At 40.8% G+C, this 17,664-nt stretch overlaps 1 protein-coding gene across 1 annotated transcript in view; it reads right to left on the bottom strand.

Moving 5' to 3' along the window:
- Nucleotides 1-15,850, bottom strand: part of ATP13A4 (ATPase 13A4) — a gene marked incomplete at both ends in the record, with an annotated part of 38,312 nt that extends 22,462 nt beyond the window's left edge. The window contains 8 exons of the mRNA XM_082287726.1: nt 570-642; nt 1,055-1,189; nt 1,996-2,065; nt 2,917-2,997; nt 3,089-3,159; nt 5,364-5,498; nt 7,961-8,134; nt 15,788-15,850. Of these exons, the coding sequence (XP_082143852.1) occupies nt 570-642; nt 1,055-1,189; nt 1,996-2,065; nt 2,917-2,997; nt 3,089-3,159; nt 5,364-5,498; nt 7,961-8,134; nt 15,788-15,850 (802 nt within the window). The remainder of the gene's footprint in view (nt 1-569; nt 643-1,054; nt 1,190-1,995; nt 2,066-2,916; nt 2,998-3,088; nt 3,160-5,363; nt 5,499-7,960; nt 8,135-15,787) is intronic.
- Nucleotides 15,851-17,664: the final 1,814 nt, after the last annotated feature.

Raw genomic sequence — 17,664 nt, 5'->3', positions numbered from 1 at the left:
AGAATACAAGGAACTACATCCTCAATAGAATTCTTTATAATGGCTGATAAACAAAGGACCTAAGTTTGCAACCTATAATATTTAAGAAAAGCCTAGGCATCGGTTTCAGCTGTAGAATTCCTCCTTATTTACCCAGGAGCCCAACCAGTGGTTACTGTTCCAATGTACTGACCTAACCAAAGAACCTTGGATCTACATTTCTTAAATTGACTTAATCTCTTTGGATTGTGCTCTAGATACCTTGACAATGAACAGACTTTGCATGGAGCAATTAGGTGGACTCACTGCCATTCAGTGGGTATGTTGTTGGCTATGTCAGCACCACTTTAAGAAAAATTGCTTAGTTTTCCTGACAATTTTCTGCTAAGGCTGCACTCAATTACTAATATGTTTGATGTGCCACAACATATTCCTAAGTCAAAATAACTGTGTGCAGAAGTGAGTTAACTGAGCTGAGAAACAGAAGAGGAAAACTGCTTTAGAATAAATTTGTTACTATACATGCTTGGGTTTGATATAAATTGTTATAGAAACAAAACACATTGAAAAAAGAAGCATAGAGGAGTCACCTTCCTTATTTCTGCAGACAGTGACCATGGTGTTGTTATGAGCCTCAACCAGTCTGTGCAGTTTAATGGATTGCTATAAATTAAAAAAGAACACACAGAAGTGTTACATCTTACATGATGCAATTTGTCCACTAAGAATTATTTCCTTTTGTTATTTGTGGTTATGAGAGCCTAAAGAAACTGAGTTCCAGCTAGACCAGAAACTATAAAACCACAGAGAGAAAGAAATTCCCCACCCTAATTACGGAGAGCGTAACAAAATATTACAAAGTGAAGCACTGGAATGGGGAAGTGAGGATGTGGGTAAGGTACCACACAGAGATATTGATGACTAGGAGGCCAGGCCATTGCACCTGCTACTACACAATGTCACAAGACTAAACCTCTGAGTAAGTCTCACAGCACTGTGTGCATGTTGTAACATGCTGGCCTTTCCCAGACATTAGAAGTACATCTTCCTTGTGGAAAAAGGTGAGGTGTCTCACCTGTCTAAGATCGTATACAGTCAAAAATATTGAGAGGAGAGACATGATTATGATGGCACCGGCATACTCCATGTAATCTTCAGCAAACCACAGACACACACTGAACAGCTGGAACACGTAAAATGGATTTAGGACCTGTTAGGAGAGATGGCAACAGTAAAGAGCTGGCCACATTTAAATGCCCCCAATATATCTAGACACTGCAGAAAAGGTCTGGAATAAGAGACATTAAGTATTGTGACTCCTGATCCCCTTTGTAAATTTTTTAGCAGTTACTTTAGTCCAATCAGATTGGACCATCTTCACCTGACAGAAGGGCCAAATAATCTGGACCAATAGGATGTTATTCGGGATGTGAATGACTCAGCCCAATCCTTGTTTTGTTCACTTCTTACAAGAAATGTAACAAAGGTGAGAGAAGAGCAGATTGTGCTGTGAGCATGGAGCTCACATACCATAGGCACACCTCCACAAACACCCTGTTCAGGCCACATATAGGCTGTTCCTCTCTGAAAAAAGATATTGGTGCTGTGTGTGGTGCTGTGCCCAGAGCCATGAGCTCATTGGATCTCTCTGCAGCTGCAGGTGTGTACCAGGTACTGCTGTTCACTTAATCTCTGCTGATTAAGAGACAGCCCTTGTCTGGAAGGTTTGATTTCCAGTGCAGCTTGGAAACCTTCAATGGCCCTCAGAAGGCAAATGGAATTAGCTCCCAGGACACAGATACAAAGAAATACCAAGCAGACACACAGGCATGGGGATGGAGGATAGGGAATAATGGAGAATGAATGAATTTATGATGATTTCATGGAACAGGTTTCAACAGGATTTGAAGAAGTGTGCTTGAAGAGTAGTGGGAAGTTAAATCAGATATAGAATCAATTATATGCACACTTGGCCTCCCCAAGCAGCTCAGAATAAAAGCAACAGAAATGCTTAACCTCTTTGATGAGTAGTTTCCAAACAGGGATCACTGCAACATCAATAGTGTTTGGCCCACATATAACTCTCCTGTATGGGATAAAGATACATCACTCACAGATAAAATAGTGACAAATGCCACTCACTCAAGAAACTGCAGATTTCACTAGTCATGAGAGCTTCTATTGATCCCAGTTTAAAGGCTGGGAGGACTTTCCTTCAAGAACAAAAAATTAAATGTCCCTACAGTGCTTATGTCAGAAAAGATGACTGTTCCAGTTACATTTACGTACGCAGACAAGAGGTGTAACACAACCTTTTAGGCAAATGTTTCCATCATGCAAAAATTACTTTGAAACACCATAAACAAAGGAATTCTGCATCTAAAACTAAATGATCCAAACCCAAATAATTTTGCAAAGTTAAGGGTGATTGGAATGTAAGATTTGACATGAGCTAAGGTCAGGAGCTGGATTCTCAGTATTCAATCAACTGAAAATTATTTCTCTATTTAGCAGTTTCATGAATACATATTCTGTAACTTGCTGAATGATACAGTAGTTTATGAGAATAAGTTCAATGACCAGAACTAGTCGATTTGGAGCCCCAGTGAAGAAGCAAACACAGAACTTATGTGCACTCCTTCACAGAGACTTCCTCTTACTCCAAATAAGAACTGCTTAAGTTAGTTACAGGACATAGTTATTTCCTGATTGAGAACAATAACAGTTACGAATACTGAGACATTTCAAAAACTTTGACAAGGAATACACAACATTGTCTAGCCCTTTTCATTCAATATTTCCATGCACAGCTGTTTCATCTAAAATTATGTGCATATTAATAAATACAGAAGAAACTCCTGGGAAGTGCACCAACAACAGTGAATTTACATCTCTTTGAAATCTGTATGTTGAGTACTCAAGTTTTAAAATGTGTACCTGACATTCTGTTCATTGCAGGTGAGACCAGAACCAAATTTATCATGTATAGCTGAGCAAGTGTGGTGGTCTTCTAGGACTCTAAAATAGAAAGGGATGTTTTCCTTAGGACATTATTCACAAAGAAGCTTGACTTCCTCAGAGACTTGTGCAACCAGCACAGTGAACTCACCCAACTTTCTGGAACTGTTTTGCATAGATATTCCAGACATAGCGGATTTTTTGCACTTGGATAGTTTTCACCTGCAAAACAAAGCCGGGACAACAATACATGCAACACAGCAAATAAAAATACTCCCAGGCTTTCTCACAGAGCTCAGCTAGGCATCCTCACTGGGGTCAAGTATAAAGAAAGGAAATTATATGGGGGCAATGAGGGAGAGAAGACAGGATTGCATACAGTGACTCCCTAGCTGAATTATAGATTGGGATCCCCACCTCAGTGCAGGTTCCAGTAAACTACAGATCTTTAGGTCAAGCAAGTACAAAGCAATGTTCTTTGTGAAGAAAAGAATAATCTTCACTCTGATTTCACAGAATGAAGGTAAGAGATCACTGATGCCATGGTGACTACACAGGCAGCTGGAAAAGCCTGTCTTCAGCCAACAGCTCCCTTGTCTTCTGTCTGGCTTTGGGGAAAGCAGAGGGCTTTGGGCCATTTCCAAGCATGGTGCTGAGTCCTTCAGCTGAACAGATGTGCCAACAGACAAGAAAGGCCATCCCAGGATACTGAGTCACTGCTAATGCTAAGCCCTTGCAGAGCAGTTATCCATTAGGAACACACGCTGTCATTTATAACTTGCAAGAGGAGTCTGTCCTGTCCTGCACAACAATAACAAAGCCTATTAGAGATAATGGCACTTCCTATCAGCTGGCAGAAGGCAGGGCTATGCACCTGTACACATGAGTGACAAAGAAATCAGCTCCAGGGAACTCTCCCTACCGAGCACAATAAGCATTATTACAGGCCAATGAAATCTAGACTCAACTCATCCACTGACTCAAAGTGGAGCTATAACCACAGTCATTAACTTAACAAGAGGTCTGGAGTTAGGATTTCATGCAATAGGAGCTGCAACATCTGCAATGCTAAAAACTGGAGTGGGAAGCGAGGGACCCAGCTCCCCGTCAGAAGAAGTCCTTGGACAGCTCTTGGGCACCACACAAAACTCTGTGGACTTAGGTAGCTTAAATGGCAAAAACACTTTATAATTGTTTTATAAGTAGAAGCTTTTGAATTGCTAGGGAACGATTTAACTGTTTTCTCTTTGCTGCTTTGAAATCTGGTCATTTCTAGCTAGATGTGCTGATTGATATAAAAGTGGTGTTCAAAGGGCCTCTTATTTGAGGCCATATTTGGCTTTTTTATGTTACTAATTTGATCCTCTAAAGAATGTCATAGACCAGTCTCCACTTTCTTCATAATGTGCCAGCTGATTAAACTAGTTGGCACTAAACTTTCCTATGTACATTAATATATGTCCACAGCAGTATTAGCAACAGCTTTGCTCAGCTAAAGTTAGGTTTATAATGAAAATATTTACTAAAAGTTGTTGTAGATATAAAAAGAAATGCTAGCAAGTTAGAAATTTATTTCCTAAAAGGGAAAATAGCTCTTTTCTGGATTCCTCAGTGCAGTGCTCTAGTATCTATAACCAAGAGCCAGATATTAGCAAATGTATCATTTTGCATTCCTATTGCTCACATAAACTTAACAATGCTAAGCAAGGCATAGAACTGAACTGTCTGGTACTTGTTCTAGACATGGGATAACTACATTTACTCAGCTCATGAGGGACATTGAGGTCTGCTTGGATCAATCAATTGTCTACCTTTTCCCCAGGGTCTCACTGGGATCTCAAATCTATGGAACTGGCAGAGACCAGGATACATTTTTGCAAGAACAGTTGACAGTGATTCCTGTTAACCTGACTCTAGCAAACGCACTTTGAAGCATAAATTGGTGCATACAAAGGCAAGAAAGCAAAATGTGTTGATGAAACATTTCTGGAAATACTGATGTAGCTCAGGCACTTTTCTATTCTATTCTCCGTGAGCTGCATTCATCCCTGTTTTCATGTTACTGGGGCAGCTGCGTTCGGTTCTCCACAGTCTCCTTTCAGACACATAGTCACCCCTAAATTCCCTGATTACTATGCCTGATTCTTCACTGCCAACCCCAGTCTCCTAAAGCTCTTCTACTTAAAACATAGGTTTTCTCTCAGAAATAGTGAGAATTCTCTTTTCATAACCCCTCTCAGAATATGAGAGGATTTTTACAGAGGCAAGTACAGTTGAATACAGTTCTCTTCCTTTTCCACAGCTCACTGTGTTCCTCAAGCTGCAAGATTCTTAGCTGGATATGTTTCACAGCTCACTTTCACTCCATGAAGCATGGCTGAGATTTGCCATCATCTCCCAGATGCTGCAGGGAATACTTTACTTACTTGCAAACTTGGCTTCATTATGGCTTTGCTGAAGATTGAGTCTTCCTCAGTGGCTGGATAATCTGATCTACTTTTGATAAATGCAGATACAGAGATCCATGTCACAGTCTTACGAGAGTAAATCCGAAAATCATCCTAAGTGAGTATAGAAGAGAAGTGTCACAATTTGCCCCAAACCCAGACTAAACTCACTTTCACCTTGGAGTCAGTGATTACAGTAGCCTTTCTAGAGCCTCCTCTGGCTTTTTTTAAGGATTAACCAACAGAAGCCTCCCAACACTTGTGACTGAGAGAAAATCATTAGAACAGGAATAGAACCACCATCCTGTAAAAATGTGAGTAGTGCAAATACTTCAGTGATACAGGTCGGTGTTTGGCTGATAAGGATGGAATGTGCACCCAGGTCAAGATCTAGGACAGGCAAACAGCACAGGACAATCTGAGATGCAGTGACCGTACCATAAAGGGAAGATCAAAAGGAGCACAGCGCTCTGCTGCAAAATGGATGTCTAGTGCCAGTACCTTTACACAGTCACTCCTGAGTTAACACGTCATTGGAAGAAGTGTGCCAGCACCGTGCCTTCCTTATGGCACCTCACACAAGCTTTTACCACAAACTGAGTTCATGGCCTTCCTATTTTTTTGCAAAGTAAATTGAACATTAGAACTGCCTGGTAACAAGTGTTGGTAGTACAGTCTGAGAGATTAGAGCAACTACCATAGTAAGTGCCCTCATGATTAAGTTTCAGTCCCAAACACTGAACTATATGCATTAAAGCCAACTATGAGACTGAGTTACATTCTGTGTGTGAGCAGTTTTGCAGTTATGAAACTTCAGTTGGAAAAGGGAACAGTAAAAAAGATTTCTGTACCAAATACGAGTCCTTTGGAATAATTTAAGCATTAAGAAAAAGAACTTTAATAATATTTATATATCTTATTTATTTGCCCACTTTTCTTCTTAAACTGGTCTTTTGAGGAAATAACATCTATTTTCTGATATTTATCTTTAATTTAGATTTCAGAATGAGTAGACATTGGGATGCAGATTGAGATGGGAAACAGTGAATAACACAGGTGTTCATTATTCGAACTAAAGTGAACCAAAATTCAATAACAAAAGTGAGTTAATAGGCTCTTTTATTGCAATTGCAGAGATGATGATGACTTAAGAATTAAGGTTTTATTGAAGCAAAAGATAATTCCAAGGATCTAGCTGATGAGATTACTTGTATCCTCATTAGCAGTAGCCATCACATTTGAGAACTGATATAATCAGAATGTAGCAAAACAAAACAAAACTGTCATTTTAACACAAAGAATCATGAAGGAAATCTGAAATTTTCAAACACCCAGAGCATACTGTGAGAAAGTTTTTTGATAACAAGAACGTACAATATGATTCAATTCCTGTTTAATTACACAAAGGATCATTTTAAAACTAATTTATTTGAAAAGTGCTTGGCATGGCACATCTTTTTAAAATTACACACAAGAATAGGTAATTAAAAATTCAAACTGAAGATTAAACAGGGATAATAACCCTAATATGATGTTTTTAAAAAAGAAAAAACATAACCCCAAGACTATTAGAATGCAGATTGTTTCATTATAAAGTATTCTACAGGCAGATCTATGATTTTCAAAACCTGGGATTTTAACTGCATGCTTCTCTGCTCATTTAAGAAGGCAGTTCAAACACAGTGATCCATTTTGCAATTTCAAATGTTGAAAATGCCATTGTTCATTGTTCATTGTTTGAAGCATAACAAGTCAAATAAACCAAGTAAACCAACCCTGCCAGCTCCTAGAGTATTCAGGCTCAGCTGGGATTCAGAACCAAGTTTCAGTTTGCTTCTTTTACTGTTGCAGTAGCTTCCATGAAATAAAACCAGCATTTGCATATGTTGCAGTGCTTCAGTTCAGTCCTCAACAGATGGAGACCTGTATTAGGAAACTACTAGCAAAATGTACCAGCTCTGAAAGCACTAACTGCAGGATTGCAAGCTTATTGGACATGGGGAAGGGGTGATAGAAAATGGAAACATAGAGCCAAGAAAACAAGCAGTGTAAGCTTGCCCTCTTCTGTGTACTGATCCCTCATGACACACTTGGACACTGCTGGGGACAGAGCTAGACAAATCTTTAATTTGGCCCATTAGATAAATTTGGGCAGAGAGGGACATCTTCGCCAGAAGAGCCCAGTGAGGGAAAAAGAATCTGCTGGATTCTGCCAAACAAACAGATGCTTTAGAATCTGTGCACAAGGCTACAATGTAGAAAGCACAGGGATGGTAGAAGGGAGGAGGAAGGACTGGGAACAAATGACAGTCTTGAAACCACAGATATTACGGGTTTTATCACCCCAATGTCTTTCATCTTGTCTGATCAGCTGCTACCCTCCATTCCCATCTTCATCATACACGTAATTTGTGGAATACTTGGAAGTTCGTTAGATCAACAATGGTACACATAAGATATTATTGCAGGAAACCAGCAATGTAAGAGATTTTAGCTAACTGGATACCTTACAGTTAACTCACCCTCCAAATAGCTACATACTAGGGACTAATTTAAAGATTAAAGTAGGCACCTACTGTTGTTCTAAGCAGAACAATATCCGCTTCTTCCAGGCTGCATCGGATGCAGTTTACCCACACATCCCACTCTGGCTTCCAGTAAAACAGCAGCCTCAGAGCCCCACAGGACAAGATGTATCCAGCAATGCAAAAGGCCTTTCGGCAGCCTTGAGTTTTGTAGCCAAATATATCCTGTACAGCAAAGAGAAGGGGAAAATCATTACTCTTTCTCCTAAAGAAATGCCTGGAATACTATACCTTCCTATCATTCACTGCTATCCCATAGGTACTGTTAGGTATGGCACTGTGAAAAACAAGCCATAGAACTTGTATTTGGCTGCTTTACAAGTCTTAAATATGATGACCAAAAATTTGCATCTTCAACAGAACTTTTCATCCACCTTCACAAAATCCAGGTTGCTGTAGCCTGACCACTATTTTTATGTAGTTGTGAAACTTGGCATGAGACATTGTTTTGTGTGTGCATGAGCAGAAATGATAACAAAATACAGATGTTCAAACCTTTATTCCAAGTCAGGAATGCAGATTTGACAGTCAGATTTTTAAGGTCCCAGGGTCAGACAGCTGAAGAGCTTAAGTACATCTGCACCAGGGGATGGTGAGTGATCAGTGCAGAGTTGCTGCATTAGAAGAGCTGCTCCCTGCCCTAGCAGTGATCTGCACTAATGCCCCTACACTTTAGAGACTTGGCCAGTGTCTCTGCGTGGTGCTGCAAGAGACGCTGTGTGCCTGCACCAGCTGGAGCTGCTGTGCACAACTTGGCATAGACACAGCTTTTGTAGCTGTAACCATCTTCCATGACAGCTCCAGTATGGGGATTTTGGAGCTTACTAATGTCCATTGGCCTAACATCATAATAATAATAACAATAATAATAATAATAATAATAATAATAACTGTTAGTAAGAACATCTAATGAACACTTGGAGAATGCTTTACATGTTCAGAGGGCCAAAGGAAGCTACTCATTTTAGTTGGATGAATAAGTATTATCATTCCATTTTTAAAGCTGGGGAAATTGTTACAGTGAGGCAAGGTGACTTGCCCAAACATCAAAGAGATGTCTGTCAGCATTACATTTTAAGAGCTGCAGGTTTTGGTACTGTGGCCAAATTTCCTCTCAGTACTGATAGCAGGGACTTAGTGAATGTGAAATGAAATGTATACAGTGAATTTATAGAGGAGATGGGAGATTCCATGGCTGCAACCACATCAGGTGACCAGGAGAATTTGCTAACATAAGAGTTAAGGTTCCTCAATTCCTTCTTCCAAGTATATCTGCAGCAACTGTGCAATCTGCTTCTGAGGATCAGATATCTGCAGCCACAGATATTGCAAGATCCATTTATAAGGTGAGAAGAAAAGGCAATGTAATTGTAAGGATGACTAATGCATAATTCCTGGTTCTGTGCTGGTGTCTTTGCTTGTTATGTGAAATGCAGGCCCTGCCCAGTGGTTCCACATGCTGCCTCGGCACACCTGCTCTGTGGCATTCTCCAAAAGACAGACTCTGTCATCCTAAGCAATCTCCAAGAGGTTTCTAAGGGGAAGAAGTTGGCAACTGTAAGGAAAAAGTAAGGTAAACGACACAGGGAAGTGGCCTGCACTACACAGGACCTGGTTATACCACCTCTGAGATGCACACACAGCATTTTCAAAGGCTCCTATAATCTCTGAGCAGACCAAGAGAATAAGGCAACTCTGCAGCAGATAGAAGGAAGCCCATGGAGGGCAGCAGACAGGCAAGGTTGCTAGGAGGCAGCTGGTGTGGCAGTCATGTGCAATTAATATTCACATGCTCCTATAAACAGGTACAGGGTCTCCATTCAGCTCTCTCTAGTTGTAACCTTACCAAAAAGGTTAAAGAAATAGTGTCAGCACCAGCACACAGAATAGTACATAGGTCAATGTGAACTTACTCTTCACAGCAATTGCTTACTAGCAAAAGCCAGATGCTTAGACCCAGACTTCACAGCCTGTCAGCAAGGCAAAGGATCTCCCAAGGAGACAGAGATGCCTAAGGGAAGAACTGTTAAAAGAACACACCTTCAGACCTCCTCCAGTATATGGCTAGACCTGGAATAACTGGAATAGTATTTTCAAATTGGGATTGGCATGAATATCAGGGTGGGGAAGAACAGGATTGCTGCCATGTGCATCTTGCTTCTGCCCATGAATCACTCCTTTAATTTTCAGTTTTTATGTCTTACACCCAATGTCTGAGAAGTCAGGAAGGCTATAGCTAATGGAATTAAGAAGGGAGAGGGTGGGTGCTCTGAATGTGATTGGCAGTCATTTGGGAACATCTTCTGCTGGCAGTGTTCTTCTCCACTGAAATGTTCAATGATTTCCCAAGCCTGATACAACAACATAACCAGAGAACTAGAGCAAACTCTGTATTTCTCTGTATTTTTGCCTAGGAAACCATGCACCAGTATATGAAAATAAATATCTTGAGTCCCCCTATGCCAGCATATGTTTTAAGGCCTTTTTTTCCAGAGTATTTTCAACTCAAAAAGTGATTTGAATCCATAGATTCCAATACTCTCCCCAAAACCAAGCATGCATCAGTATTCCTCATCTTGAAAAACAGAAGAGAGGCAAACAAGGAAAATAGCTCATCTTGGAAAAATAGACCATGCTCTTTAAGATATCCATTATGCTGTGTGCTGGGTCTTGTGGCTTCTCACAAGGGACTTGCCTGAGACAGAGAGAGAGACAGACAGAAGGATACCATTGAGCTGTTCTGACCCTTCAAGGGCATGATTTGCCACATGAACAGAGATGTTGGTTCAGGTTTGTTGGTTCGTGTCTTGATGAGTGCGACATTTCTGAATACAGCTGCTCAGGAGTTCTACAAGGAGTAAGCTGGGAAAGAATAAACATCAGATGTTAACTGATGCATCTGGATGTCCATGAAGGATTCTATTGTCAAAGCAAATCATTTCCCATCATTTGGAAATGTCTGGACCAGGTTACCTGGGCCACATCACTGAGAAGTAAAGCTAGGCAAGGAAACAGACTGAGCTCCAAACTTGACTTGTGCCAAAGTTCACTGAGCCGGAACCTTTCAATGCTTAACTTCAGTACAGAATGTTCTGTTAGGTTGAGGAGTTTTTTCTCACCCTATGCTTTCAGCTGGGAGGATTATAGCAATGAATGCTGCATTCATAAAAAAAATTAATACATTAATAACTCCTTGTTGAAGCAGAAACTTCTCACTTGTCAGATAAGTCAAAATGAAATTCTTTAGAAGAATTCTCAAAACTATTATCTTCCATAAAAAAGGCGAATATTAGACCCATAAAAGAGGTATCCACAATGCACATGAAGAAGGGAGGAACAGGCACGTACATGATGCAGGTTTATTTAGCCACATGAACAACTTATAGTAATTAGGGTTTAGAAATTCTTGAAGCTTATTCAGGACTCACTCAGCTTCTGCTACAAAAACCTCCAAGCAAATGCATGTCCACTATGGCAAACAATACTTTCAAGGCTGGCAGAAGTCCTCGTGTTGATGTCACCAGTAAGAGCATGTCTGACAGGTTAGTTTTATGTTGTTAAGGAAATAACTTTTGCTGTGTTTCATTTTGTTGTGCTGGTGCAGACATGCTTCTTTTGAAGAGGGGTCTGATGAATATAGATTTGCACCTTGACAATTTTTCTAATGCATGAACAGCTTTTTAGAGTTCAATGATGCATTTGGCATATAAAACATTTCATAGTCAAATAATCTGGGTTCTTGAGTGCACCAGACTAGGAGATGGTGGAAAATAAAGCAAAGTTTAGCCATCTGTAAGACTCCAAAGGGCTTCTCGTTATCTCATAGAAGGTAACACCATCTACAAAATAGGCTGGTATACAGAGTTCATCTCATCTCTGTAGAATAATTTTTAATAAATTGTAATGTATTGTAAAATTTGTTTCCTCATCTGTTAACATCCTTTTTCTCTTGAGACTCGCATCACTCAGAGAAGTGACTGTAACAAAATGGTTTGACTTGTGAGTGAAGGGTCTAAGAGGGGGCCTGGATTATTGGACAGAAAAAGCTGCCAGACCTGCTCAGTTGGCAAGAAAGGTTCTTAGCTGCTTTTACAATCACACAAAGCCAGCATTCAAGGGCATATCCCTCTAGAGTCCAGCAAGTCTTTGTTACTTATGTTTAAAAGAAAAATTACCTCTAACTGCCAGGTCATCTGCACAGCAGAATTTAAATGCAAAAGTCAAACAAATTCAGGTGCCTTTTTCTTTGGTGAAAACAAAGCCTGTAGCTACCATCAGGAAGCCTAAACAGGGGCTGTGAATGATCATATTTCTGGCAACCCCAACACCAGGTTCAGTATTATGAACAACCTGTTGCTATAACAACAGATAATAGGATTAGACTTGAAAGACTGGCTAAGATTCACAAGGAAGTTAATAACTGAATCTCATTCTAACCAACCAGAACCTGTTTCATCAGAGGTTTGTTCCTGTTCTCTCTGAAACCAGTAGCAACATTCACTATCATTCCATTAGCAAAAGGATTGTAACTTTCAGATTTTATTTCCATTTTAAAAGTTACATTTTTCAAATTCAAAGTATATAAAATTCCTGTATCAGATTCCCTTCAGAACTGTGGCATCTCAAAGGAGGCAGACAGCTGCCAAGATGCAGCAGTAAACTGGGGTTCACCAGCTGACTGACTGCAGTTCTCCCATTCCTTCAGCCACAAGCAGTGGGGGAACACATGCTGAAGACAGGCTTGTGGCAAATCCTCCCCAAACCAGTAGCCTGTCAAAGTCTATCACAATCTTTTGCACTGCAAGACTTAAGCTTCACACTTTAGGTTTTGTGCAAAGGTAATGACTATTCCCAAGATGTGCAGAGAAGAGCATCAAATTGGCAGAGGGCATAAAGCTGTGGTTTTTTCTTCCTATTCCACAGTAAATGTACTCCTCAAAAATGTCTTCAAGCAGATTTTTCTGAAGGGAAGCATACTATCAGACCTCTCTGAGGCAAGCTGCTGTGTCCAGAGCTCTCTCACACTACTAAAATCTTTCTGGAACTACGAATGGTCATGGAGAGAGAGTTTATCTCATGCTCTGAATATCCTTTGCTAAGTTTTAGCTGTGTAGCAGAAGAGTGAACTTTCATTCAAGCAAATGTTCTGCAGCAGTGTAAAGTAAACCCAAAGACATACACAAGGATATACAGGTCTACAGGTTAGATTTCCTAAATCAGAGTGATTACTCTTAAATCCAGGACTATCTAGCACCTCAACTATACCAAGAAATGGAAATACAGAAGAAAACTTCAAAGCATTTCTTCTCATTAGAGCTCCCCAACTTTTCTCAGCAAATTGGACAGCTGGTTCAACACAAGGAAGCATTGCACATCCAGAGTTCAAATGAATTACTTGCATGCTTTCAGATTATTTGAACTATTCCACTCTGGAAGAACTGGCACTTGCACAATGTCAGCTGTTAATTATTGGACCAAGATCTGATCTTGTTTGAGAAATCAAGAACTGCTTGTTAATATTTGGTTCAGGTAGATTAAACTGACTATTGAAAACAACATCAAAAATACTTTTCATGGCTTTGAATTTAAAAAAAGATGCTGCAGGGTCAGAGAGATATTATGTGCTGCTGCCAGTCATTGTGGTTGCCAGTAATTTAAATATGCTATTTTAACAAAGAAAGAACCTCTGCATATAATTGTCTTTACCTCATGTATTCTTCTTCACTCCTCTACTTAAATAGAGCCTTCTTTGTCTCTTTCTTCACAACTACTCTCATTTACATATTACTTTCTTTTTTTCTTTCACATAAATACGCACATTAGCTGTTCTCTTTTTCTATATACACATCGCTTTTTTCTCATCCTCTTACAGTATCTCATACATCCTCATGAGTATCTTCCTCTGTCTCATACTCTTCTCCTCCCTTACATAAATGTAACAAACATACATGCATTCCTGCCTAATTTAGCATAATTGAGCTATTGTTTTAATTGCATTTACTACTCAAGTACTTCACACTTCACACAGTCTATTTCTTTGACTTCCATTTGGGAACCCCAGGTGAATGAGCACTGATCATGCTCACTGCAGGCATGGAGAACATGGCAACTGCCAGACACTCGGGATTCATCGTGGAGACTGACTCAACACCGGGCACACACACCAGCTGTGCATGCAAAACCTCAGATTCATAGTGCAGATCCCTGAGCACCGGATTAAGGACACGTGGGCTCAGTATGATACTGCTGAGAAACAAGAACATCATTGGGATAACTGGCTCCATACAAGTACAGCTTGGGTGTCCCAGTAGTGCACAGCTGGAAGTGAACATTCAGGGTACAATAGTGTGACTGTACACAGCACCAGACAATCCACTTAAACCTAATTAGTTCCAGCTCAATTCTGGTATTGCTAGTGACAGCGCCAATAGTGGTGAGAGCACAACAAGCTGTTTATAGTCCTAGAAGGACACAGCAGGGTGGAGCAGAGACACAAACACAGCAGCTGTTTGGAGCTGGGGAGCAGTGGCACATCAGCACCAGGGCTAGAGCCAGGAGCAGGGTGCTGCCAGCAGGTTTAGTAACTGGGTGGCAGAGCAAGTCGGGTTCTGCATTACACGGAGCTAATTAGTCCCCACCCTCAGAGCCAGTGCCTTGTGCTTCCTGCACTGCTCTGTTCATGCTGCTGGGTGACTCTGTATGCATTCTCCAGCACATCCCAGATTACCCAGGTTTGCATTATGCAAAATGTGGCATCTCCCCTCGCCTGGATGGCTAGGAGAGATGCCTGAAAATCTACATTTGTCTTTAGAGATAACAGATATCCATGTTTGCACATGACACAGTCTCTTTCACTAGAACAGGAGACTCTCAGTGAGGAGATTTTGAAGACTTCTCCAGGATTTCTGAAAGTGAACAGTTGTGTCAACTTGTAAGTGACTGTGTTTCAATAGCTTTGCTGTTGTACACCCAGAAATCCTGCAGGCACTCACAGCAGAGCTCCAGTGGCTCTGCAGCACAGGAATTTTGAGAAGCACTGCATTTGCCAGATAGGCCTAAGAATTGTTGTTGTACAGCTGCATCATGGATCTGACATCTCCAGCAGAATCTATTAGAGGGACAGAATCCATGTGAATAGCTGACTCATGACACATTGTAATGCCAAAGCAGCTCAGAAGCACTGAATTCAGTGCAGTAGTGCACTGGCATTACTATTTAAGAGCAGTGCCATGCAGGAGACCAGATATTTTGTGTAAACATAGGACTTCCAGCTGTTACAAAATGCATTTCTCCCTGGGAAACTTTGGAAAGAAATATAGTAGTTCTGTATTTAGGAATCCCAGCTTCAGTCTGACATAGCGACTGCCAATTGAGACTGAGATTGCCAATTCAGTAGACTGCATTTGCCATTAATGTATGCAAACATAACATGTGTTTTTGTGTTCTGGAGAAAGCCAAGGTTTCCAGTTTTCTAACTGGAGCTGATCCTGAAGATTCAGCTGTCAAATGGTTGGGGACACTGGTCTGGCCCATCCCTCAAGCTCCTATTAAACCACATCCATCTATATTTGTAACACCACATGAATAATCTATTATGCCATCCCCTGTTGGAGGAGATAACCGGTTCAATTCAATGGGCACAACCAACCTTATTTTCTTTCTGCTAAAAAAAAATTATATCCCTTTCTAACTGATTGTTTCTGCCAAGGAAACACCCCAACTAGCAATAACTCAATTACGGTCTGTAGTACTTTATTGCAGAACCCGTGCCAGCTTCTGCTTCAAGCTGAGAAAGACCTAGACAGAGATACAACTCACCATCTCATTCTCTTCTCCCTGGTTAAGCTGTGCATAATGGTTCTTGGCAGGATTTTCCCCCATGAAATGACCCTCTGGAGACTTTCTAGAGCACCCGCAGGACAGGTCTTCAGCATAGTGTGCCTGAACTTCTACACTGAGGAAGTGATCTAAGTACACACCTTCCTTATAATTCTGGTGATGTTTGAAGTAGGGAGCTCCTCCCTCTCTGGGGTTAGCAGGTAACACTTTATCCCTCCTCCCTCTATTCTGTTGTTGGAGTTTTGCAATTGTGAGGGTTCATGTAGAATTCACTCAGAAACAATGCAAGAAAGAAAAAGTTTAATCTTACAAGTGTTTGCCACAAGATGACTCAAGGAAATAACTCTGGTAAGTGCAAGCAAGTGCTGTTGGCACGAAACTTTTAGGGTAGGGCAAGAGGGGAGTATTATCCTTCAAGAGATTATGGAATCACTGGAGACCAGGAGTGTGTCCAAATAAGAACCAAAATAGGCATTGCTGTTGTTAACACTCTTAGCAACCAGTCTGAACTAAATGTCCAGCAGTGATCCCCACATATGCCATGGAAAATAAATCAAGTTCTGGCACTATAAAAAGGGGCCCCAGTTTGTGCAGGTGGATTTATGGACTGACTGTGTGTCAGGATTCAGCCACGTAGGATCTGTAACCAGGTCCTTTATTCCTTATTGAGAATATCCTCACAGAATGTCTTCTGACCTCACTATATAGCTTTGGGAGACACCACTGAGGTTATTTACTCACTCCTGGGGAAAACTGGAGTTCCCCACCGATGTCAGTAAGCTGGATAAGATGTCTCTGACCTTTAAATCAGAGCCAAAAGGAAGCTGGCAGAAAAACAACACTGAGAGTTTTACCACCTCCTTTTTTTTTTGGGGCGGCATTTGCTGATTAGTCTTGTGATTCATTCCCATTTCACTACTATTTCCTTGTACTTTGATACTTTTTAAGAAGTTACACAAGAAGTATTTTAGGAATGAGGTCAGGAAAGGCAAACCTGTTCTTCCAGCAAGTATATTAAGAAAACTAAAATATTACTTCTAGGGTGACTGAAACAGAACAAGAGGTATCAAGTTAGTTCCCATTCCTCAGCATTTTGCTACCATGAGGCATGGACTTGTACAAATCCGTATCTCAAGCAACAGGAAAGACCACTGCCTACCCCCAGTGGGCAGGCTCAGAGAAAGTGAAAAGGGAGAAATGCAGGAAAGAGAGAAGAGAAAATTAAGGAATTAGGTCAGTTAATGCAAAAAGATGTGCACCCATGCACAGCACAGGGACAGATGTGTTTGAAAATGCTGGTGATAAGCACTGGGGCCAAGTTGTTCAGCCTTGGCACCTACACCACTTCCAAAAGGAGTCCAGAGGCTGGACTGACAAGGATGTATCTGTACTAAGCTGTGTAAAGGTGATAAATTGCAACAAAGATCAAGGAGGAGCAAGGTACTCTCCATACCCAGCTTCACTGCTATCCTCTCCTTCCTCCAACTGCAACTGGCTCTGAGCATCTCAACTTACCATTTTATTCTTCTGAGACTGAGCAAAGGGAACTCCAGTTATTACACGAGAGTCACAGTTTTAAACTTTCAAAAGAAAGAACCTAATTATTTCCATTTCTATTAAACCTGATTACATGTGAAAAAATAAGCATTGCTATCTAGAAGCTGTAACAGACAGGAAACAACTGTCAAGGCACCTTTTCTAAGGCGGGCTGATGATTTTGGGAAATGACCCATTATTTTGCGAGGTGCCAGGGGTGAAAAAACAGGACTGTCACACATGCTTTTTCTGTCTGGTCAGCTTTTGCTGCTTTCCCAAACATCAGCCTTGCTCTTTCTAGTGTCTGTAGCAAACTAGGG

Source organism: Coloeus monedula, assembly GCF_965178545.1.
Source record: "Coloeus monedula genome assembly, chromosome: 10".
NCBI lineage: Eukaryota > Metazoa > Chordata > Aves > Passeriformes > Corvidae > Coloeus > Coloeus monedula.
This window is presented reverse-complemented; position numbering and strand designations above follow the sequence as displayed.